Source organism: Erinaceus europaeus, chromosome 17 (genome assembly GCF_950295315.1).
Source record: "Erinaceus europaeus chromosome 17, mEriEur2.1, whole genome shotgun sequence".
Taxonomy (NCBI): Eukaryota; Metazoa; Chordata; class Mammalia; order Eulipotyphla; family Erinaceidae; genus Erinaceus; species Erinaceus europaeus.
The window spans coordinates 66381245-66407173 of NC_080178.1; the positions used below are offsets into that span (position 1 = coordinate 66381245).

The following is a 25929-nucleotide window of genomic DNA, read 5'->3' on the forward strand; positions in this document are numbered from 1 at the left end:
AGGGTACTCACCAGAGTTCAGTGCCTGCAGTATGAATCCACTGCTCTTAGAGGTCATTTTTACCATTCTGTTGCCCTTGTTGTTGTTGGGTAGGACAGAGAGAAATCAAAAGAGGAGGGAAAGACAGATGGGGGAGAGGAACACACCTGCAGACCTGCTTAATGGCTTGTGAGCAACCCCCCTGCAGGTGGGGAGTGGGGCAGGGGGGGGGGAGAGGTGCTGGAACCAGGATCCTTACACCTGGCACCATGTGTGCTTAACCCACTGCACTACTGACTGGCCCCCTGAAACAGACTTTTAAGAAGAACTTATGGGCATGTTTTACTGAAAAATGTCATGTAAATTCTTCTTCATTTTAACAATGTGATGATGGAGGAAAAAAGTGAAATTGCTCGATCCTTGATCTGTTTGGTTTTCACCCCGTAGATGATGGGATTTAGCATAGGGGGCACCACCACATACAGGTTGGCTACTAGAATGTGAATATGATGAGGGATGGTTTTCTCCCCAAAGCGATGGGCAAAAAATGAAAAGAAGGCTGGGGCATAGAACATAAGGATAACACAGATGTGGGAACCACATGTGTTAAGAGCCTTGAATCTGGCAGACCAGGAAGGTATCTGAAACACCGTGCAAAGGATCATGGTGTAGGAGGTAATGATGAACACTATATCCAGTCCTGTGGACAGCAGGGCCACAGTCAGGCCGTAAATGATGTTGACTGTGATGTTGTCACATGCCAGCCTAGCGATGCCCATGTGCTCACAGTAAGAATGTGGAATGACATTTTTCCCACAATATGTAAGTCTGTATACTAGGAAGACAAATGGAATGCAGATGAAAAAACTCCGGAGCATGGCCGCTATGCCAATCTTTCCAATGACAGAGGAGGTTAAGATGGTGGTGTATCTCAGCGGATAACAGATGGCCACGTAGCGGTCAAATGCCATGGCCAGTAGGACAGCAGATTCAGCTACAAAGATGAAATGTATGAAGAACATCTGGGATACACAGCTACCGAAGGATATAGTCATGGATTGGAGCCAGAAGATGGCCAGCATCTTTGGGGCTGTGGCTGTGGAGAGGAGGACATCCGCAAAAGCCAACATGGACAGGAAAAGATACATGGGCTCATGGAGGTTGCGCTCTGTCATAATCAAAAAGATCAAGAAGATATTGCCCACAACAGCCACAGCATACATAAAACATATGGGGATGGAGATCCAGATGTGCAAATCTTCCTTTCCTGGGATTCCAATCAGGACATACCACATCTCCTGGGGATTGGTGTGATTCGAATAGAAAAGGGCCATCTGTGGATTCGAGAACACTGCCTTAGTCCAAAAGATGTCTGATAAGCTTTCCCCGCAAATGTTTTCTCTGTGAAAGGATAATAAATAGGTTTGTTAACTTGAAATTTCACTCTGACACTTTCCATGGAGGATTTAACTCTGTATTCTGAAGTGAAAAATAGGTAATGTTTATAAGTGCTTGAAGTGTGTCATAGACCTTTACACAGACTAACTCATACAACCTTCACAGTAACTAGTTGAAAAGACCTGTATACAAAAGAATCTATGACATAAATGCTGCTATTACTCTTAAAGGTGAATATATATTTGTCTCCAGGGTTATTGCTGGGTTTGGTGCTGGCATTACAAATCCACTGCTCCTAGTGGCCATTTTTGTTTGTTTGTTTGTTGTTTTTGTTTAATTTGACAGGACAGAGAGAGATTGAGAAGGGAGTGTAAGACAGAGTGTGAGAGAGAAAGACACTTAGAGATTTTCACCACTCATGAAGTGTTCCACTGCAGGGCAGTGGGGGCTCCAACCTGGGTCCTTGCACAATGGTGTTATGTGGCTTAGCCCGACCCTCTCAATCTTTTTTTCAAGTCCCAAAAGACTCAGAATCAGAAAGGGGAAAGTTGAAAACTCCAGTCCTACCCATTATCTATCACTGCCCCTAAAAATGAAGCTGAACAAGCCAAACATGATTTATGTGGTGGGAAACAAGGCCCTGCCTTGTGCACAGCACTAGTTCATGTCCCAGCACCAAGCAGAAGTGCCACAACACTGACTGAGGGACAATTTAGTGCTACAGTCACTTGCCCACCTCTCCCTATCTCTGGTTGCAAAATAAATCTATAAAGAAAATGAAAGATAAATATTAAACGTATCAACAATTTTTCATTGATCATCTCTTGGAGTAAAAGAGATAGATGCATGTTGAACTGAACTCTGTGGGTTAGAGAAGAGTAAGGAGTTGGCTTTTGATAAATTACATTTTAAGCAATGTAGCAGATATGCTCTTTTCAACATAAATTAGCCAATCAACTGACGCCAAGCTCTGTTCCAGGTGTTGAGGTACACAGTTGAATTAAACTGATCTCTGTTCATCAATGTAGGTATTAAAAACTGTAGGAGGAACATTCATTGCCTAAACTATTTTCAGTGGATATGTCCATTCAAATGGCTATGTCCAGCATGTAATAAAGGAAAAAAAATCAACTTCTTTTAGATTAGAAACTGAATAGGATTTAAACAATTTATACACCAAATTCTCAAATAGCACCACAGCAGCAAAGACCAATGCCTTCACATTAAATTAAAAACAAACAAAATAGGGATTCATACTCCTTCAATAAAAGGAAAGCAGAATAATTTTCTTAGTAGTAAATTTTCTAATTCTAAAATAATTTTGAGTAAAGTAAACAAGATGCTGAGTAAAAAGGAAGGATAAAAATTATAATATTAGGTCATATATATTACATATGTGTGTATGCATAACTGTCACATGACTTCTATACCTCTCAACACAACATTCACATCTGCGTATCAAGTCCAAGCCAGTTTTCACATAAACCATATTCTAAGCAAAATACTTATGCTTTCTTTGCAGATGACACATTTAATAAAATAATGCATAGATTCTATATACACAACAGCAGACCCAGGCAAATTAAACCAATACAATATTTGTCAGGGCTGGGGGAAATGGCAGGAAGAATGAACAGCTTCTGCAGCCTCCTGACTTAATTTTTATGGGGACTTTTTCTAAACGTCTTCACTGAGCTCATGCTTACTTACTTAGTCCTATTTTCTAGCGTGCTGAAAAGATTTAACTGACTAGGCGGAGAAAAGATAAATGCAAAGTGATCCTAAGACACAAATAGAGAATCTGGAAGTGTCTATTTATACCTGTTGGCAAGCATTTCTCAAGATCTTCTGCCCCCAGAGGACTGAATTATATTTATTTAATGGAAAGAAAGGTTCTAATTCTAGCTTCTGATACATAGGCCTCGGGAGCCCTATTCTTGGTCATGGTTTTTCCTTTTCATTCACTTGGAATTAGAAGTGATTTTGTTGAATACGACCAGACTATTTCATTAGTGACTATACATGTAATGCAAACAGAAAACATGTCATTTATTTAGTTTTATTTAAATAACATGCATCACAGAAGTTTCAAAAATACATCATTTTACGTCAGCATCTCTATGTACTAAATTTAACTCACTGTGGATACTTCAGTTTTATGAGTTAGCATCCAATGGACCACTTTACCCTAATTTGTCCATTTTCCCCTTCTGATCTTACTTTTAGCTGTTAATTTGGATTTTTGATCTAAAAGTTTTGAACTATTTGCATCTTTTTGTTTATTTCCTCAATTTTTAGCTGTTAATGCCCCCCCCCCCGTGACTTATTTTTAGCATTGTCTTTGATTGGGAAAATGTTTTCTAATTCTCCCAATGTCTTGGGTCAGATTTATTTTTTTTAATTTTTTTATTATGTTTATTTATTTTCCCTTTTGCTGCCCTTGTGGTTTTTACTGTTGTTGTTGATGTTGTTGTTGGATAGGACAGAGAGAAATGGAGAGAGGAGGGGAAGACAGAGAGGGGGAGAGAAAGATAGACACCTGCAGATCTGCTTCACCGCTTGTGAAGTGACCCCCCTGCAGGTGGGGAGCCAGGGGCTCAAACCGGGATCCTTACTCTGGTCCTTGCACTTTGTGCCAGGTGAGCTTAACCACTGCGCTACTGCTGTTGGGTCAGATTTCTCCATGTACTTCAGCATTTGAGATATTATTTTATGGGCATAATCCCTCTCCTTTACACATGGCAACTCACTCCCAAGCATCCTTTTTACTGAGTGTCCCTCTATAGGATTCTTATTTGAGTCTATTAAAATAGAGATTGATCACTTGGCCTAAATTAAGGAGTGTATTCCTGAGCTTTAATAAAGAAGGCTTACACAGATGCTGGGCTTTTCTGGCACTCTCATTCCCACCCCTCACCAACATCTTGTAAGTCACACCTTTTGAGGTTTGCTTTGTGTAAATATATTTTTTAATCTATTTCTAACTGGATAGATACAGAACTGGAGAGGTTAGGGAGAGACAAAGGGAGAGAGGCAGAGAGATACCTGAAGCCCTGCTTCACCACTTGTGAAGCTTTCTCCCCTGCAGGTGGGGACCAGGGGCTTGAACGCAAATCCTTGTGCATTGTAATGTGTGTGCTTAACCAGGTGCACCACCACCTGGCCCCTCAATCTTTATTTTTTTCTTATTGACAGATCCTCTTGCAAGCTCCTAGACTTTTAGATTCACCTATGTTGTTTTATATTTTCAGAATGATCTCTACAATTTATGTGTTTGCAAAATATATTTGCATATAGTCTGCAGTCATTTTCCCCCCTCTGGTTCTCTGTGTATACACCTTAGTCCTTGCATTTGAAATCAACCAGGTACACCGCCACCACCTGGCCCCTACACCTTAGTTTTAAGAGATTAAAGTAAGAGACATAAAAGGTTTAAAAGTCAACTAAAGCAAATACTCAATTTACAAAGTTCCTGATAACTGATACTTTCACGTTCTTTTTTTTTTTCCTTTTTAGTGGGTGTCTGATGGTTTAAAGCAAAGCTGTCCATGGGCACAATCTTTCAGCTCCACTTGAGGGGTAATCTGCAAAACACTCTCACCCCCAAGTCAGAATCCCCAAACCTCCCCCTGCCCCAACCTATACCAAAAACAAACTAACAAACAAACAAACAAAAAACCACCAGGCCCAGAACTATTATAGAGTCTCATTAACTTGTACTGAACTGGAGCCCAAGGCTTTGCATTTCTTCAGATTTCCAGATGCTGCAGAAACTACAGGATCAGAAATCAAATTTGCGGTAGCAAATGTCTAGTGTTCCAATCCTCTATTCAAAGGACTTCTAGACTAAGCTGCTGTTATTTTTACACTTTGCACGAAAGTCAATTCCAGTTTATTTCCCTCATTTAGAACACTCTCTTTTTTACTCTAGCAGATTCTCTATTTTACAAATAGTAGCCACAGATACTCTTAAAGAGACAAAAAAAAAAAAAAAAAAGCCTGAGCTAGCACACTTTTACAGTGTATTAGAGAATAAAATGTTAACAGGCTTGGCAAATGAGTATTGACTCTGTTTAAAGGAGCAGTGTGCAGTGACAGAGAAAGAAAATTCTGGTTTCTCCCAAAGTCAGTGTTCGTTTGTGTTTTTTTAGTCTCGTTCCCTACCCAAAGTTGTTAATAGTCTTGAGAGCTTTAGAAATAAATGTGGTTAACTTCTATAATGTGAATATTCCTCATTGTTCTTCGGGCCATGACATTCACAACACCCCCCCCTCCTGGAAATGTCTCACTCATGAATAATAGTTTTCTTGTGTCTTAGAAGATGGCTTGGTGCATGATGGTGGAGGGAGATCTAAGTGGGGGATGGGAGAGTGTTTTTCAGACACTTATTATGAGGAGATGAAAAATTGTACCCATGTGTCAATAATTGTGCTATAAAGCATTATCCTCCCAGTAAAATACTTTTTTCTTTTTTTAATTTATTTATAAAAAGGAAACATTGAAAAAATCATACGATAAGAGGGATACAACTTCACACAATTCCCACCACCAGAACTCCATATCCCATCCCCTCCCTTGATAGCTTTCCTATTCTTTATCCCTCTGGGAGTATGGACCCAGGGTCATTGTGGGGTGCAGAAGGTGGAAGGTCTGGTTTCTGTAATTGCTTCCCCAGTGAACATGGGTGTTGACTGGTCATTCCATACTCCCAGCCTGCCTCTCTCTTCCAGTAAAATAATTTTTTAAAAAAGAAGTTGGTTTGCTGCAACCTATGGAAAGTCATGTCTACAGAGTTCCTAAAAAAATACTACAAATGGCAAATGATAATTTTAAAAATAATGATGTTTATCTATTCTCAGCTAGAATCAGTCTATGAGATCTGGCTCTGCTTAACTCAGGAAAAAGTCTTATTCGCTTATACTTTAATCTGAGATAAAAAGCATTATAGAACAAACACTTAAAAGCACAATCTTTCTCAGCTTGGTCCATTCTATGTAAATATCAGTAATTGTAGAAAGTTTACTTTCTAGGGCACCAAAGTAAAAACCCTGTGGTGAGGGGTAGACATGCAGCTTCCTGGGCCAGTGGGGGGTGGGAGTGGGTGGGAGGGATGGGTCACAGTCTTTTGGTGGTGGGAATGGTGTTTATGTATACTCCTAGTAAAATGTAGACATATAAATCACTAGTTAATTAATATGAGAGGGGGAAAACCAGTTGTATGTCTCAAAGTTTTTCAAAACACAAACTGAATCTTTTTAATATATAAGCTGTGTATTTGATATGCAGACTCTCTCAAAAGCCTAGACCAAGTAGATCAGAAGCATCCAATAGCACAGCTATATACAAGATACTGGGTACTGTACAGCCAACCCTAACAAAGGGACTTTTCAAAGTTAACCCAATTACCAAATAACGTGATGATAACATGCACTATCGATTGTCTTTTTGAACCCTAAGACAGCAGGAACCTCACATCTCCACTATAGAGTCCCTACTTCCCCCAGTCCTAGAACCCTTGGATAGGGCCCACTTTCCCATATGCCTCTCCCAATCCATATCAAATAATATTGCATCCGCCGATCACAACCTAACCAACACAACGATTGCCACCTCAACATGCTTCACCTCAGACTGTGTCCAGAGACTTCACGTGTGGAATGACAACCCTTCAGCTTCATTACTCGGGTGACACCTTTCCTTTCATAGTATACTCTAATTTCATCTCAGGTGGTTCACTTTCTAACAAAGTCCCAAAACCTAGATATACACCAGTTTCTGTGAAAGAGAGCATATGTTCACACGTATCTGTAAACTACTGCAAAATATATACCTGAAAGCAGAAGTGCATAGAGTTTGCAGTGAGTACCTCCCTAACACTTCCTCTCCACTATTCCAGGCTTTGGGTCCATGATTGCTCAACAATTTGTTTGGCTTCATATGTTAACTCTCTTTTCAGTCACCAGGTTCCAGATGTCATCAGGATGCTGGCCAGGCTTCCCTGGATTGAAGACCCCACCAATGTGTCCTGGAGCTCAGCTTCCCCAGAGACCCACCCTTCTAGGGAAATAGAGAGGCAGACTGAGAGTATGGACCGACCAGTCAACGCCCATGTTCAGCGGGGAAGCAATTACAGAAGCCAGACCTTCCACCTTCTGCAACCCACTATGACCCTGGGTCCATGCTCCCAGAGGGATAGAGAATGGGAAAGCTATCAGGGGAGGGGGTGGGATATGGAGATTGGGTGGTGGGAATTGTGTGGAGTTGTACCCCTCCTACCCTATGGTTTTGTTAATTAATCCTTTCTTAAATAAAAAAAAAAAGTTTACTTTCATCTGTTCTGTTTGCGCATCAAGTCACAGGTTTTTATAGATTCTGAAATTCTTCATAAATCTCCTCATCACTGTATTGTTAAATAGTTCTAAAGTAGGCTGTTACATCTATGAATAAACTTGATATTCTCATATCTATTTTTTCTTTTTTTGTCCTTGATTTTATTAGTGGCTTACAAAATCGTAAGTGATCACACAAGATCACACTATACAGAATGTAATTCCAGACCATACTCACCACCAAAGTACTTTAACTTACAAGGAAAAAAAAGACAAATCAAAACAAAACAGCAACAACAACAACAAATAGCCAAACTGCAAACTGTCTCTAAGATTTTGTGAGAATTATCTCATAAATGTGTGAAAGGAGACAGAAAACTAGCACTTCCAGAGGTAGGGCCGTGGGCTTCAGACCTATTTTGCACAGTTATAATTTCCAATTATTTTGGTCCTTAATCTATACCTTCTCAAATCTCAGATTCACATAGTCACACTTGGAGGCACCAATAAATCTCTCACTCACCATATTAACCATGACTCTCACAACAATGATCAGCTGTGTTCGACATGTGATTCTCCTTTATCAAGCCAACATTTTTTTTTATTGATTTCATAATTTTCGACGACCATAGGATAAGAGGAGTACGAGTCCATGCAATTCCCACCACCAGAATTCTGCATCTCATCCCCTTCATTGGAAGTTTTCCTATTCTTTATCTCTCTGGGTGCATGGACCCAGGATCATTATGGGGTACAGAAGGTGGAAGCTCTGGCTTCTATAATTGTTTCTCCACTGGACATGGGTATTGACAGGCTGATCCATATGCCCAGCTTGTTTCTATCTTTCCCTAGTGGGGCAGGGCTCTGGGGAAGTGGGGTGACAGGATGCATTGGTGGGATCGTTTGTCCAAAGAAGTCAGGTTGGCATCATGGTAGCATCTGGAACCTGATGGTCAAAAAAGAGTTAAGATATAAAGCAGAGTAAATTGTTTAGTAATAAGGAATCTAAAGAATAGAGCAAACGAGATTTGGGGTCTCCATTTTGGAAAAAGCTAGGAAGTCCACTTTAGGTATTTTCCAAGAGGCCTATGACTTTACTGATTTTACACAAACACTTATATAGATGTTCTCATCACACCTCACTGTTGAAACACATATCCTGCTACTAAAGTGATCCTGGATTTCCTCAAGTTCATGTCAGTTTGAAGAGATGATTATGCAGTATCAAGATTGCACAAAGATTATCATGTGAAGACCTTGGAGGGCTTCTGCAGGCTGCATAGCTATTTGGTGCTTTCTTTCCAAAGCTGTATCTGGAATGGGGAGATAGCATAACAGTAAGACAAAGTATTTTTCATGCCTGAGGATGGATGTGAGGGCGATCTGGCTGTGACATCTGTCACCCCATTGATTGCCAGGGTTGATTCTGCTGATCTGGCTGGATAGGTGGGTATCCAATAAAAATGAAAAAAAATTGTCACCAGGAGTAGTGGATTCACAGTGCTGGCACCAAGCCCCAGAAATATCCCTGAAGGCAAAAAGGGAAAAAAATAATACAAATAAAGTAGTGTCGTATGCTTTACATTGGTTTGTTCTAGCCCTCCCCCGCCAAGAGAATTGGATCAGTCCAGTTAATTTCGTGGGCCCGCTTGGCCCCGCCCCAAGGAACCCCGAGAGAGGGTTCCTGAGTTCGAGAGTGCCAGAGTTTCAGAGGGTTCCCCAGTACGAGAGTTCCAGAGTTCCAGAGTTGGAGAGTTCCCGAGTTCCAGAGTAAGAGAGAGTGCTTGTGCCACCGCAAAGAGACAGCAGAGTTCTGTTGGGTGATTAGTTTGTCTTAGTTTATGAATCGTTGTTCCTGAATAAAGAAATACAGCTTCCCTGCCCAGCCGTTGTCTCCGTGTCTCTGTTACCCGCCCGTGAAGCAAGCCAGCCCAGCCAGAGCCTCCGAATTTTAACAACAAAGTAGATAGGGTCAAGTTGAATCCAAAGCTGTATTTTTCTCTTTATAGTCAATACCAGCACTATGGTATTGACTTTATAGTCAATACCATATAGTATATGTTCTCTTTATAGTCAATACCAGCACTATGCAATACAGTAACTACTGCACTGTTCAGTGCAAAGACCTTTTCCATTTGAATATAAATTAATGACAGTTACACATGATTAAAAATGTAGTCTTCCAGATGTAACAACTACATTATAATTGCTCAGTAGTCATACACAGCCTTGATTTTCTAGTGACAGTGTTTTAATTAATTATTAATGTACTAATCTACATGACAGAGTATCTCTGTCAATCAAATATACAATATATATGACATATATATTATGATTATAGGCATGTAATTATCATAACTTTCCTGTGAGTTGGACATTAATCTCACTTTAAAGATTAAGTAGCTTTCTGAGAATTAAAAAGGATTTAAGTTAAACACTTGAAACTGTAAAGGGACTAGGATAATAGCATAATAGATATGCAAAAAGGTTTTTTTTTCGGGGTCCAAGCGGTAGCACAGCGGGTTAAGTGCACATGATGCAAAGTGCAAGAACTGGCTTAAAAATACCAGTTCGAGCCTCCAGCTCCCCATCTGCAGCGGGGGTCTCTTCACAAGCGGTGAAGCAAGTCTGCAGGTGTCTTTCTTTCCCCATCTGTCTTCCCTTCCTCTCTCAATTTCTCTCCATCCTATCCAACAACAATGACAGAAATGACAACAATAACAATCACAACAATGATAAAACAACAAGGGCAACAAAAGGGAAAAAATAGCCTCCAGGAGCAGTGAATTCATGGTGCAGGCACCGAGCCCCAGCAGTAACCCTAGAGACAAATATATATATATATATATATATATATATGTATTTTTTTCTTTTTTTTAATTATTTAATAGTGATAGGATTTCCTAGCTTTTTCCAAAATGGAGAACCCAAATTCTTACCTTTAGATTCCTGATTATTAAACAATTTGTTCTGCTTTATATCTTACTGCCTTTCAGCCACCAATTTGCAGATCCTACCTTGACGCCAACCTGAATTCCCTGGGCAGACAACCTCAGCGATGTGTCCTGGAATCTCATCTCTCCAGAGCAAAAAAAATAATAATTATTATGCCTGTGGTAACAAAAGCCTCAGGTTAAGTCCCCAGCACCACCTTAAGCCAGAACTAAATAGTTCTCTGGTAACAACAATAACAATAATAATATAATAATAATTCTGGTGGCCTGGCAGTGGTACACCTGGTACAACAAACTTGTTATAGTTGACAAGAACTCAAGGATAAAGTCTCAGGTTCAAGGCCTCGGTCCCCACTTGCAGCTTTTAAGTGGTGAAGCAGTGCTACAGGTGTCCCCTTTCTCCCTCTCTATCTTCACCATCCCTATCAATTCATCTCTGTCTCTATGCAAGAAAATAGATATATAAAATATTTTAAAAGAAACTAGAAGACCTAGAGTTTATATAAACATCCATTTACTTTTTGTAGAAGTAGTATTGAATGTATGTGCAGTTTCACTGCCCAAGGGCACTTTTTTCTATTGAGAGAGAAACACACACACACACATACACACACACACATACATACACACCAGAAACACACACACACAAGAAACACACACACACACACCAGAAACACACACACACCATAATACCGAAAGTTTTCTCTCACCGTAGTGTTTTCTGTATGGTGCCAGAGCCAGAGCCTGGGTCTTAACAGAAATGCAGGAACCCCACCCAGCTTAGTACCTCTCTGGCTTTGTCTTATACAAAGACAGTGCTTGAAAAACCTATCTTGGTTACAACTAATTCTTATACTTCCCTGATTATGGTCCTACTACTGGCTTAAACTACACATCTTCTTATACACAGATCAACAGTTGATAAGAAATGTATGACATGTTTTGATAGCATTTCTCTCAAGTTGATCCCAGAACATTTATCTAAAGGAAACATGTTTGTAGATAATTCTCTGAATACATTCAGTTGTGTTTTTAAAATCAGGGCTCATAGACTAAGGGCTAAAGTTCTCATTCTATGGAAGTGTATTCCCGTAGTGATTTTTCTGTGAGTTTATTATTACTGTCATTGTTTTGTTCACTAAACCAACAGTATGCACTGTAGACAACCCCCCACACAGGTTCACCCAAAGACATATCAGTATCTTTTCAGAGAGAAGAGTCTGAGCATTCTGCGTCGAATCTGATGGGTCTTGACACTGTAGATGATGGGGTTCATCAAAGGCGGGAAAAGGATGTAGATGTTGCCCATGAGGACATGGACCACAGGGGAGAGATGCTTGCCAAAACGGTGGACCATTGTTAGGCTGATGATGGGGATGTAGAACACAAGGACAGAGCAAATGTGAGAGATGCAAGTTTGAAAAGATTTATGTAGCTCCTCCTGAGAGGCAATCGCCAGTACCGTCTTGAGAATCAAAGCATAGGAGATAAGGATAAGAACAGAGTCCAACAGTAATGTGCAAATTACCAGCATCAGGGCATAGTAGCTGTTGAGTCGGATGTCTGAACAGGATAGGCGGAGAAGGTCCTGGTGCAGGCAGAATGAGTGAGAGAGAATGTGGGGATGACAGTAATGGAAAAATTTCAGACGGATTATAGGAAGTATGGTAAAGAAGAAACTCCTGCAGATGATAGCCAGCCCAATTTTGACAACCCTGGAGTTAGTCAGAATGGAGGAATAGCGCAGTGGGTTACAAATTGCAATATACCTATCAAGAGCCATAGTGAGTAGAATGGAGGACTCCATGAAAGAAAGACTGTGGATAAAAAAGGACTGGACAATGCAGGCATCCAAGTTGACCTCCTGAATAATTCCCCACAGGATTCCCAGCACTGTGTGCACCGTGGATAACCCCATGGACACGTCAGTGAGCGCCAGCATGGCCAAGAAGTAGAACATTGGCTGGTGCAGGCTTGGCTCAGTCCAGATCACGTGGAGAACCATACAGTTTCCCAAGAACACCATGACATAAATGGAGGAAAAGGGAATGGAGATCCAGAGATACTGCTGCTCCAGGCCAGAAAACCCAGTGAGAAGGAAGGAGGAAGAATTCATCATGGGGCCTACAGAAGCAGTCGTTCTAGGACCGAGACTCTTCTTCCAGGAAGCACACAACTATTTCTTCATGGAAACACACATGCCCCAATGGAATTTCTACATGAACAAAGTTATGCTAAAGGTGAATCTATTTCACAAAATAAAAATGAGCAACTCTATTTTTAGAGGTGTATTATCAGCTACCTGAGAAACAAGGTCTTTCAGAACCATTATTCGTCCATTGACAAGTTGCAGAGCGATCCTTGGAAGCAACTGGTGAAAACAAAAAAAGCAGCAAGTTAATTTTCAGAAAGAATGTGCTTGTTACCTGGGATGCTGTGGAGATAGAGTTACTGTAAAATTGAAAGCTGAGGTCCTAAAAATAATTAGTAGCTTCCTTCTTCCAATGCATTAAACATTTACAAAATTAAAAGAGATAGTTGACCTTTAAAACTCAAAATCCATGTAGGCAATCCTTTCCCCATAATTTTCTAGTTTGTACTGTTTCCAAGGGTATTCATTCTCCAAACACTACTTAGTGAAAATGTCCCTCTTGTCAGACAGTCCAAATGACTAACACAAATACTATCTTTTTTCTCCCTTGGTAATGGGCAGAGGGAGAGAACTTATGCATGAGACCTTGGGCCAATGATTTCCCACAGGAACTCTACTCCCATGAGATGTTCAGCTCAACAACTCTCTTGTGACATAGAAACACGGACTGAGATACTAGACCTCTGCTATCAAGCCATAGTTCTCTACCCACTTGTTTATTCATTTTATCAGTGGTTGCACGCTATTTTAATGGGCCTCTATTGAGATATGAACCATTGTTTTTTATTTATATATTTTTGATTTATAAAATGGAAATATTGACAAGACTATAGAATAAGAGGAATACAATTCCAGACAATTCCCACCCCCAGAACTCTGTATCCCATCCCCTCCCCTGATAGCTTTCCTATTCCTTTTTTTTTTAAAGATTTTATTTATTTATTAATGAGAAACATAGGAGGAGAGGAGAAGAGAGAAAAGAACCAGGCATCACTCTGGTACATGTGCTGTCAGGGATTGAACTCAGGACCTCATGCTTGAGAGTTCAATGTTTTATCCACTGTGCCACCTCCTGGACCATATAGCTTTTCTATTCTTTAACCCTCTAGGAGTATGGACCCAGGATCATGACGGGGTGCAGAAGGTAGAAGGTCTGGCTTCTGTAATTGCTTCCCAGCTGAACATGGGCATTGACAGGTGGATCCATACTCCCAGCCTGTCTCTCTATTTCCCTAGTGGAGTAGGGCTCTGGGGAGGCAGGGCTCCAAGACACATTGGTAGGGTCCTCAGCCCAGTGAAGTCAGGTTGGCATCATGGAACGTGGTGGCTAAAAGAGTCAAGTTATAAAGCAGAACAAATTGTTTAATAATCATGAACCTAAAGGCAAGAATATTGCAGATGAAGATTTGGAGTCTCCATTTTGGAAAAAGCTAGTAGGTCTCTTTTAGGTATATTCCAAGGGGCCCATAACCCTACTATTTTTTGGCTGAATCTGTCATCTAACGTGCAGGTGGACCCAGGTTATTGTCTGGGGAGATGGAGTCATAGTTGGAAAAAGGGCTAGAAAGCTGGATCAGGCAAGAGAGTAGCTCCAAAATATGAGGAAAATGTATAAATGTTGTTAACTGTAAACCCCATCGGTTTGATCTGAGGCCCATAGTCAGCACAGGGACAGGGCCATATGTAACCTCTGCATCGCTGTATGTCTGAGTTCGTATTCTGTGGTCACGACTAGGAACATTCCAGGCTGCACTAATTTCAGGACAAATGAACAATTGTTTTTTATCTCCTTCTCTTCCTCTTCCTCCTCCTCCCTCTCCTCCTCCTCCTTTTCAGTTCCCAGGCAAGGCTGTATTGGGTGTTACATTCAAATACAAGGAGATGCAACTCTGGAAACTTGGACTGGATCCCTGAGATAAGCCCACACTAGGATGATAAAAGGCAGATGTGTTTTGTTTTTTAATCTTACTTATAAACTGCCACCCTAAAGACCAGAAGGTCAATATTGAATAGCTAATAATAGAACTCTAAAAAGCCTTATTTCATGAAAATGTAATTGATTTCTTCTTACACTATTTTCCTACATTGATCTCTGGCTCTTGGACTCATTGCAAAGTGAATAAATATTTTACATTAAAAATAAGTACTTGGGGAGTCAGGCGGTAGCGCAGTGGGTTAAGCGCAGGTGTCACAAAACACAACAACCAAAGTAAGGATCCCGGTTTGAGCCCCAGGCTCCCCACCGGCAGGGGAGTTGCTTCATAAGCGGTAAAGCCGATCTGCAGGTGTCTATCTTTCTCTGTCCCACCCCCGTCTCCCCCTCTTCTCTCCATTTCTCTCTGTCCTATCCAACAACGATGACATCAACACAGTTTGGTTGTAGATGAATGGGTACCATCCCTTTCCCCTCTCTTCTGTTGCCCTTGTTTTATCGTTGCTGTGGTTATTATTATCATTGCTATTGATGTTGTTGTTGTTGGATAGGACAGAGAGAAATGGAGAGAGGAGAGAAAGATCACCTGCAGACGTGCTTCACCGCTTGTGAAACGACCCCCTTGCAGGTGGGGAGCTGAAGGCTGGAACCAGAATCCTTACGCCGGTCTTTGCGCTTCACACTATGTGCGCTTTACCCGCTGCGCTAAAGCCCGACCCCCTGGGTACCATCTCTCATCTCCCTGTAATAGTAATTTTATTACTCTCTGTCTTCCCTCTGCTGTCCATTATATTATCTTACCTTCCGTAAAACATGCATGGACCCTGCTCAGATTTCACCTATACTGGCTAACATCAAAACCATCTGCTCCTTGTTTATTACGCTAATTTACTGGCTTCTCTGATTTCCTTAAAAAAAAAAAAAAAAAAAAAAAGCAACAATAAAAGTCTGCTTTCCAAAGACACCAGGGCTGTTTTTCTACAAACATCTACTTTATCACATCTACTTCTCATTTCATGTCCAGCAGGGGGCAGAAGTACTCTTTGGGTTTTCGAATTCTTCCTAGAAGTTTAAGCCAGGTTTGTCTAAGAACTTCAAAGTGTTTAACTGAAGGGTTGCCAAAAAAGAAAGAGAAGGGAGAGGGAGAATGGGGGAAGGGGATCAGGAAGGAAACGTATGTAGTTAGAATTCATATGGTCATCTTAATATGCTAACATTAGAGATATATTTATCCCCTAGAATGGACTTAAAATTCTGGCTTCCATGAATGGTTATTATTATTATTTTGTAATGATCTGTTACTATATACTTTTGCTTTGCTTTTTACTATCAACTATCTACTATGAATTTTATTTGTAACATATTGTATGGAAGGCCTATAAATAATAGCCCAGTCATGTTTGAAAATGTACAGTACATGGTGCATTTGTCTTGCTTTGATGATGCAGTTATTTGAGCAGTTCCCATCAGGATGATATTGTTGGATTTTAACATAAAGTTTTATTTATCAAGGGACTTTATCTGTTTTAATATTTTCCCTATGTGTAAGACAAGGTAAGATAAATCAAATGAGAGGCAGATATGATACAATGACAGGCACTAAATATAAAATGAACAAAGAAGAAAAGTACAAGACAGATGCAACTAAATCTTTAGTTATACCAAAATAAGCATTTGTATGTTTGAATATAAATACTTGAAGTGCTACATATATTTAAAGTTATTTCTGGCCTGAGAGATAACATAATAATTATGCAAAAAAGACTTTTTGTGACTAAGGCTCCCTGGTCCCAGATTCAACCCTCAACACTACCATACACCCAAGGTAAGTAGTGCTCTGAAATAAACAATACTAGTAGTAGTATGAAATGAAGTAAAAAATTATCTTCTAAAACTTGAAGACAAACCAAGACAATTTAATTCACACCCCTCATTTTCAAAAAATATAAACTGGTAAGAATTTTCTAAGAATCGAAGTCCCAAAACCCAGACTGCCATATTCCAGCGACATTTCTTCACTGAAGTCATCCGTAATCACCATTTTCATCATTTCTCTTATTTTCTGATCCTTACACAGTAGAGACTTATAACTTTGCCAGCTACAGAAACATTGGCTTATAAAACTACCAAGGTTTAAGAGGGGTACAACTCCACACAATTCCCACCACCAGAACTCTGCATCCCATCCCCTCCCCTGATAGCTTTCCTATTCTTTAACCCTCTGGGAGTATGGACCCAGGGTCATTACAGGGTGCAGAAGGTGGAAGGTCTGGCTTCTGTAATTGCGAATGTGGGCTTTGACAGGTTGATCCATACTCCCAGTCTGCCTTTCTCTTTCCTTAGTGGGGTGGGGGCTCTGGGGAAGCAGGGCTCCAGGACACGTTGGTGGGGCTGTCTGTCCAGGGAAGTCTTGTTGGCATCCTTCTAGCGTCTGGAACCTGGTGACTGAAAAGAGAGTTAACATATAAAGCCAAACAAATTGTTGGCTAATCATGAACCTAAAGGCTGGAATAGTTCAGATGAAGAGTTGGGGGTCTCTGTTTTGTAGATAGCTAGTAGGCCTATTTTAGTTATATTCCAAAGGACCTGTGACTAAATTAAAAACTAGCAAGGCTTTCCAAGGGGATCTAGGAAAATTATTATTATCCAGAGTTATGTTGATATCTGGAATCAAGATTTATTTATTGAAACTCACTTTAATTACCATGATCATCTTTACATGTCTGGTGGAAATGTTACTAATGCTACATTTTTAGTTCATATACTAGCATTAAATTCTAGTTTCACCCTCTTCTTCAAAAGGATGACACAAATGTAAATCTGTCACTTCACTTTGTCCTCCTCATCCCCTACAGAAACAGCAGTAGGCTTCTGAGAACAGAGTCTAGCTTGTTTTCAAGCAGATGCAAAGAAGAAAACCTCATCATCTTAAACAGATGTATAGTATTTCATCATGTATACGTACCACTATTTTTTTTTTTAGCTGCTCATCTTCTTCTTCTAGCGTTTGCCCTTCTTCCGTAGCCAGTCAACAGGTCAGGTTGAAAGCTGTCAGGAGCTGCTTGTTGCTGGCTTTAAAAGTGACTGGGATCCATGTGGATTCAGTCGGCTAGGAAGGATCGTCAGTTTCCCCAATGAATGGGTACTCATGGGATGCACCACGAGAAGGTCGATCCAATGCTGCTCATCTGATGTTGGGTATCTGGGTTGCTTCCAGGTTCTGGTAACTACAAACTGTGCTGTCATGAACATAGGTATACAGAGATCTTTTCTGATAGATATTTCTGTCTCCTTTGGGTAAATCCCCAAGAAAGGAATTACTAGGTGATGGGACCAGGTCCATTCCAAATATCCCAATAAGTCTCCAAATTGCTTTCCACAATAGTTGGACCATTATGTGCTCACACCAGCAGTGAAGAAGTAGTGTCCTTTCTTATCCAATCCTCACCAACATGTGTCCTTTCAGATGTATGACATTCTCACAGGTATAAAGCGGCAGTAGCTCTTTGTTGTCTTTATTCTAATTTCTCTGATGATCTGTGACTTTGAGCACCTTCTCAGATAGCTGTCGTCCCTCTGGATCTCTTCCTTGGTGAAATGTCTATTCAAGTCCTGGCCCCATTTTCTAATGGGGTTAAAAATTTGGTTTAAATTTTGTTAAATGTCTTAGCATCTGTGTTCATGAGGGATATTGGTCTATAGTTTTCTTTTTGCTTTTGTTATTTGCACATCTGTCTGCTTTTGGTACTGGTGTGAATTTGGATAAAAAGTGTCCTTTTCCTGCATCTTCAATATTTTAGAAGAACTTGAGATTGTGGAGGAAAAGGGACACTTCTGCACTTCTGCTGGGAGTGCAATATGGTTCACCAATTATGGAAAGAAATCTAAAGATTTACCAGGACACTAGAAATGGCCTTACCCCACAATCCAGCAATTCCTCTCCTGGGGACTTACCCAAAGAAATGAGAAAACGCTGAAAAAAAGAAATATGTCTATATCTATGTTCATAGCAGCACAGTTTGTAATTGCCAGAACCTGGAAGCAACCAGATGTCCAACATCAAATAAGAGATTTAAAAAATTGTGGTGTATATACATGATAGAATACTACTCAGGTGTTAAAGATGATGAAGTTGTAGGACTGGAGACACAGCATAATGGTTATGCAAAAAGACTCCTGCCTGAGGCTCTGAGATCCCAGGTTCAATACCCAGCCCCACCATAACCCAGAGCTGAGCAATGTTCTCATCTCTCTCTTTCTCTCATTTACATAAATAATATATATATAAAGACACATGTCACCATGTATAAAGACCTGGTTTGAAGCCCCTGCTTCCTGCCTGCATGGGGGAAGCTTCATTAGCAGTGAAGCAGATCTGCAGGTTTCTCTCTGTCTCTCTCCCTCTGTGTCTCCCCTTCTTTCTCAGTTCCTTTCTGTCCTGTCAAATAACACATAAATAAAAAAGAAAAAATGATGAAATTGTCTCTTTTGAGTGCTCTTGGATAAAACTGAAGACAACCCAAAAAGAGAAGGATAAATACCAGATGATCTTACTTATTATCAGGAATTAATAGGCAGGGATGGGGAGAGAAACAAAGTGAAGTATGGACTGAACATGGTGCGTTGCACCAGAGCAAAGGACTCTGGGAAAGGAGGAAGGGGGGCAGGGGGAGAGGAAGAGAACTTTTGGGGCTGGGTACACAGTGAAACTACTGTCAGTGAACTTACTGTCAAGCATTAATGCCCTCAATAAAAAGAAAAGAGAAAGACTTCCAAAGTGTATATTTTTTACTCTTTCACTTAGCAGATGCAATGAAAGAGGGAGAAACAAAGTATGAATTTCCTGAATCCCATAGTATATGTCTTGCTTTATGTTACCTCGAACTCTGGTGTTTTCTCCTCCTGCTTCGTCTCATTTTCTTCCAGAAATTAAAAGGCTGTACACATCACCACTGTCAGCAGCATCATTGAGGTTGCCACTGTCATTATTATTATTTTTTCATCTTTTTTTAAATCTTTTTTAATATTTATTTATTTATTTTCCCTTTTGTTGCCCTTGTTGTTTTTTATTGTTGTTGTTGTTATAGATAGGACAGAGAGAAATAAAGAGAGGAGGGGAAGACAGAGAGGAGGAGAGAAAGATAGACACCTGCAGACCTGCTTCACCACTTATGAAGCGAATCACCTGCAGGTGGGGAGCCGGGGGCTCAAACCAGGATCCTTAGGCCAGTCCTTAGGCTTTGTGCCACGTGCGCTTAACCCACTGCCCTACACCCGACTCCCCTCCACTGTCAGTATTGTTATTATTATCGTCACCACAATTGTATCTGTCACTGAGACCCAGTTCTAGCAGGGATCTACTACTCCCAGTGGCCAACTTTATTTATTTATTTTTTTTTCTTTTAGCTAAAGTGTGAGAAAGAAGAAAGAAAATTAGAGAGATAGAGGAAAGGCAACCACAGTTTCCTTTAGTGCACTAGTTTCCTCTCTAAAGGAGCTCTGTGTGGTAGCCTAGGTCACAGACCTGAGTCTTTGCACATTGCAGGGCATGTGCTCTACTGGATGAACCACCTGAGGGCCCCACCATAAGCCCTTTATTTATCATCTTCTCCTTACTTATACACCATAGTGTCTATAGTCACTTTTCTCCTTTACCTTGAATGGCAACAAATATTTAGTAGAATTCTCTTAATCTTTCACATTCACACTCTAAAATTGCCTCTATAAAAAAGACATTTTAGGTAAACCCCAGAAGAAGGGGTTTCCCTAGTTCTTAATTCACATGCATTCACGATGTTCTCACTTTCACCATTCCATTCCCCCAAACTTTCCTTCCTATCTCTATCTCTCATCATCAACCAAAAATAAAAAGGAAAGGAAAGGAAGTAAAGATGGCTCCACCTGGAGCTGTGGAGTCCTTGTGCAGGCACCAAGCACAGGCAATAGCACTGGCATCAGAAGATCTAATGAAATGAAAACTATTCTTTTTGATGAATGTATTGCATGGAAAACACCTGTATTTCTCCCCTTTCAGGAGACTTTTCTTTTTTTTTTAATTTCTTTATTGGGAAATCAGTGTTTTAAATTCAACGGTAAAAACAATAATCTGTACATGCATAACATTTCTCAGTTTTCCACATAACGATACATCCCCCACTAGGTCCTCTGTCACCCTTTTTGGACCTGTAGTCTGCCCCCCTACCCCACCCCACGCCAGAGTCTTTTACTTTGGTGCAATACACCAACTTCGGGAAACTTTTTTAATCCTTATTGAGGATTAGGAGAACGTTTCCACCTAGAGAATTAGCAGATGAGAATAGAATCAGCTCACTCCCAATTTGCGGACTTCAACACTTGACATATACAGCAATTGCTTCTGCTTGGCATGACCCCACTCAGTTGATGTTTTCACGAATTCTTCTTCTAACGGATTTTTTTGTTTTTTGCCAAAGTCTTTTCTGCATTCATTGGACAATTGCAGGGATGAAGAAAAAAGGGAAATATGGTACATCCTTAAATAAATGTGTGCTTTTCATGACTTTCTACTGGTAAGAAACTTAGTTTGGTTCTTTATTTTATCTCCATGACTCTCCCAAATAACTTCTACTCTTAGACAATCTGAAAATTCTTCTGGTGTGTGTGTGTGTGTGTGTGTGTGTGTGTGTGTGTGGTGTGGTGTGGTGTGGTGGTAGTGGTAGTGGTAGTGGTAGTGGTTGTGGTGGTGGTAGGGAGTTCTCAAGTATGCTCAATTCTGCTGCTCCCTGGGTAGCTTTTCATTAGAGAGAGAGAGAGAGAATCTCCTGGTGCTAACATCTGAAACTTATGTGAAATTTTTTGTACTGAAAAAATTAAAGGGAAACGTCCACAAAAATGTTCCTGATATCTATGCTTCTGCGATAAGAGACAGTGGTTCTCCTTAGTGTGTACTATGTGGAAAACAAGATAAGAAAAAAAATGAGGGAGTCGGGCTGTAGTGCAGCAGGTTAAGCGCAGGTGGCGCAAAGCACAAGGACCGGCATAAGGATCCCGGTTCGAACCGGCTCCCCACCTGCAGGGGAGTCGCTTCACAGGCGGTGAAGCAGGTCTGCAGGTGTCTATCTTTCTCTCCTCCTCTCTGTCTTCCCCTCCTATCTCCATTTCTCTCTGTCCTATCCAACAACGACAACAACAATAATAACTACAACAATAAAACAACAAGGACAACAAAAGGGAATAAATAAATAAAATAAAACAAAATGAATATAATTGTTTTGGTAATTCAAACTATGACCATGGAAACATAAACTGTAATGCACTGCACTGTTTTATATGAAGAGTTATTTTTAAAAATGAAAGAAGTTTGATACAGAAGGAAGCAACAGATTATGTTTCAAACAGTCCAACAAGTCTAACATTAACATGTTAAATATTCAAGAAATGAAGACAAGGTAGAATGCTCTAGAAATTGTTTTACTTTTCAAGAGGAAAAAATAATGCTCAAATATATTTTACTGACTAGGACATAATATATATGTTATGTATTATGACATATGTTATAAATATAATAACTGGCTAGTGCTTTAACTACCTTTAAATAAGAGATCATTATTTTTCTCCAGTTTATATTGTAGGTTTTTAAATTTTTTTTCTTTAATTTTTATCCACTCTATTAGGGGTTTAATGTTTTACAGCACAACTGCTAAGACATAAATACAACATCCCTTGCCCCCAATTTATACTCTTGAAGATACTCTCTCTCCCAGCCCAGACTCCTCTCAGTCATTCTGCTTCAGAAACCCAGTACCTCTCCATCACACTGTGTTTCCTCTTTCCCCCAGTCATTACTTTGCTGCACTATGCTATACCCAGTCTGAGTTCCACTTTATGGTTTCCCTTACTGCCTTTGCTCCTTAATTTCCATCAACAAGTGACATTCTCCCAAAAGCACCCTTCTCCTTAACACTAAAGTTTTAACGACGAAGGAAATGGACTTTTCTTGGAAGTATTCTCTCTGAGTTCTAAGGCAATGATTATCTATCATTCACAGATGTCTGCCCTTAATAAATATTAACTTACAACCTACGGATAAACAAACAAGGCACAGGAGTCAGGGGAGATACTTAGGGAAAAAAAAAAGGCTTGTGAAAATGAAATGAATGCAAGAGGTCTGGGTGCAAAGATAAGGAAGGCATTACAGTGATCAGTGGGATCAGAAAAAAATATATATGCTCTGAAGATACTACAGTTTCCGAAATGTATTGGGGGTAGATGAAGAGGAGCTGAAAGTTTGTGAATAGGCACTTAAGGGAGAGGCACGTAAGGGAGAGGCACATAAGGGAGAGAAGCTATTCTTTAGACTAGGGACACTTGTTGGGGTGCAGTATTGTGGGCAACAGTACACAGTGCAGGTTGGTAAGATTGCAGGGAACATTAGACACTTGACTAACAAGCATGTCTCTAATTGTCTGCATCACTAATGAAAGTGGATCAGAAAATTATTCCGCAGACTATGGCATGGGAATGAGGTCACTCATGCACTCCCTAAAGTTCCAGCATTCATTCTCTACATAGAATTTTTAACCTCCCTGACCCATGCCATACTCTCTTCCCAATATTTCAGCTCTTCTTGACAAATGCTACTTTATGGGTAGAGGGTCACCCATTTAGCCATCTTGCTTGACCCACACTCATTTTCTCTCATATCCCTTGACCCCCTAGGACAAAACCATTCAGAACCCTCCAGAGCATTCCCTAGTGTCCCAGAGGAGAACACTGAATGAGCAAGATGAGCAGACGGTTGAGCTGAATGCTTTTTATTAGGCACACCCACAGCCCTTATGACAGACATTACTACCCCAAGTTCAGATGACCAATGTTAGGGAAACTGAAGGTTCCAAGGCCAGCAGAAGAAAACAGGATCTTAGTGGTACTTGGCAGCCAGGGCATTGGCCACGCCAACCACCACCTTCTGAAAGGCAGCCTGAGCGGCAGGGGTGAAATCCTTGCCAAAGTGGCGAGCCAGCACACACACCAGCACGTTGCCCAGCAGCTGTGGAGAAGAAGCAGATGGGAACACAACCAAGTAAATAACTGGAAACTCCAACAGGATTCTCAGAAACTGGGAAATACTAAGCTTGTTCTATCCACAGTAGAGCTCAGCTCATCCAAACATTATCCCTTATCAAGGCTGCGTGCATAAACAATAAATATATACCTTACTACATAAATAATTGTTACATAATTGAAGAATTATTGTGAGAATGGACTATCACTTAGCAACTCCTGCTGCCTGGTGCTGTCGTCTAGGAAGTGATCTTCAAACACATTACTTTCTTTTAATATTGACACTATGATGTTCCATATTTTTCAATTATAAATCTAAAATCATTCATCTGCAATGCATTTACAACATATATATATATATAAAACTGAGCATCTCCTCTTTCAGGAGGCTGGATAATCACCATAATGAGTATGAGGAGAAGATTTCACAAGTAGGAGTAGCAGATGGGAGCCGGAATGAGTAATGTGAGAACCAAATGTAGTCAAAGAAAAGGAATTAACAGGAGAAAAGTCAAAGAAGGGGAAACATAGCAAAACAAAAAAATAACAAATTTGTTGAAACAAAAAGCAGACATGTGAGAAAGGAAATGGGTGAGAATACTTAAGAGAAACACTGTAAAACTGCATGAAAATATTTCAAGCCAATATGAATGGAAGATGTGGGGAAAAGTCAGAGGGAGGTGCAGAGAGCACAGGTTGATCACAGACCAAAGGGGGAGACCCCCACGTGGAAAGGAAGCAGTGGCCCTTCTCCTGGACTCACCCTGAAGTTCTCAGGATCCACGTGCAGCTTGTCACAGTGCAGCTCACTCAGCTTGGAGAAGGTGCCCTTGAGGTTGTCCAGGTTTTTGATGCCATCACCCATGGACTGGAGCACCTTGGCGCCATGAGCCTTTACCTTGGGGTTGCCCATGACGGCATCCGCAGAGGACAGGTCCCCAAAGCTGTCAAAGAACCTCTGAGTCCATGGGTAGACAACCAGCAACCTGAGTGGGGAGCAAAAAGAAACACATAAGAGAGAAGTCAGTCACTCTGAACGTCCCAGCTCCCATTCAGCCTCCCTCAACCTGCCTTGCAACTTGGATACCAACCTGCCCAGGGCCTCACCACCAAATTCATCCACCTTGACCTTGCCCCACAGGCCGGTGACCAGAGCCTTTTCCTCAGCAGTCAGATGCACCATGTTGCCTCTTTGTGTGTTTGCTCGTGAGCACAGTTGTGTAAGAAACAAGTGTAAGTAGCAGCTTGTCCTGCTCTTTCTTTTATGCCCTGCCCTGGCCCTGCCCTCTAACTTGTAAGCAGATTGGTCATGGCCAGGGCGTGGCTCTGCCGGGTGAAGTACAGATGTTAAATTGTCAGAGCAGCCCTTGGCATTTCTGACACAGCTTATTGGGCTCATCATCATACCTTCATCCCTTCTCAAATTTACTCTGGGTTCTACTCAACACTAGAGATTGCTACCAAATTCATTATCCTCAGTCAGCTTGATTGTAATGTTTTCAGAACCACAAACTGCTAATTATGAAAGGATTGATTTCTAACAAATATGAGGATTTCTAGGTCTCAAAAGTGGAATGGGTTTTCTTGCTGTATTCCGTCCTGTAAGTCCATAGCTTGATCTCCTCCTATGTCTCAGAATAGGCAAAATATGTACAAGGACAGCTTGGAAGACTCTTCTGTCCTGCTCTAGCCATATTTTTCTTACCTGGATTTTCCAATTAAAAGGTGAATATACTGAAAATAAATATAAACAGAGTATGTCCTGCCAAATAGTTTCTGTCAATCCTTGGGAATCCACTAGTAGAAACATTAAGTTTTCTCAATGCTCTAAACAAAGTTAATAAGCGAATAATCAGTTAAAATTCAAAATTGTAAGTCACAGAGGGAAGATGTATTTTCAAAGGCTAGCCATTGAAATATTCTTGTTGTTCTGTGAACTGATCAGGGGGGTGTCAAGCACTGGAAGACTTTTTCTGTGACTCAAAAGGAAGCATCATAACAGTCTAAGATCAAATGTTTTTGTTTTTTTGTTGTTGTTTTTTGTTTTTTCCTTTTAGGCCACAATGAATTCTGTTTGTATAAACATACCTTTGCATTAAGTTCACCACCCATAAGCCCCTTTGTCTCTGTGTTTCATTTGTG

At 40.5% G+C, this 25929-nt stretch overlaps 3 protein-coding genes across 3 annotated transcripts; all 3 read right to left on the reverse strand.

Annotated features, from left to right (window-relative positions):
• Positions 1-350: 350 nt before the first annotated feature.
• On the reverse strand, positions 351-1313 carry LOC103122872 (olfactory receptor 52Z1P-like). The gene has a single exon (XM_007533490.1). The coding sequence runs from the start codon at positions 1311-1313 to the stop codon at positions 351-353; it is 963 nt and encodes a 320-aa protein (XP_007533552.1).
• Positions 1314-11855: 10542 nt separating this feature from the next.
• On the reverse strand, positions 11856-12779 carry LOC103122873 (olfactory receptor 51V1). Its single transcript, XM_007533491.1, has one exon. The coding sequence runs from the start codon at positions 12777-12779 to the stop codon at positions 11856-11858; it is 924 nt and encodes a 307-aa protein (XP_007533553.1).
• A 10742-nt stretch (positions 12780-23521) lies between these two features.
• On the reverse strand, positions 23522-25037 carry LOC103122804 (hemoglobin subunit beta-like). Its single transcript, XM_007533423.3, has 3 exons — positions 24879-25037; positions 24551-24773; positions 23522-23773 (listed from the first exon to the last, which is right to left on the reverse strand). The coding sequence occupies exons 1-3, from the start codon at positions 24968-24970 to the stop codon at positions 23645-23647; spliced, it is 444 nt and encodes a 147-aa protein (XP_007533485.1). The 5' UTR covers positions 24971-25037; the 3' UTR covers positions 23522-23644.
• Between the last annotated feature and the right edge of the window lie 892 nt (positions 25038-25929).

What these genes read in the sequence shown, in the direction of transcription:
- LOC103122873 (XM_007533491.1), bottom strand. Translation starts at nt 12,779, where the DNA reads ATGATGAATTCTTCCTCCTTCCTTCTCACTGGGTTTTCTGGCCTGGAG.
- LOC103122872 (XM_007533490.1), bottom strand. Translation starts at nt 1,313, where the DNA reads ATGGCCCTTTTCTATTCGAATCACACCAATCCCCAGGAGATGTGGTAT.
- LOC103122804 (XM_007533423.3), bottom strand. Translation starts at nt 24,970, where the DNA reads ATGGTGCATCTGACTGCTGAGGAAAAGGCTCTGGTCACCGGCCTGTGG. An exon ending in GGTGGTGAGGCCCTGGGCAG is followed by an intron (nt 24,774 to 24,878) that starts GTTGGTATCCAA and finishes CTCCCCACTCAG; the next exon opens with GTTGCTGGTTGTCTACCCAT. An exon ending in TGGATCCTGAGAACTTCAGG is followed by an intron (nt 23,774 to 24,550) that starts GTGAGTCCAGGA and finishes TCTTCTCCACAG; the next exon opens with CTGCTGGGCAACGTGCTGGT.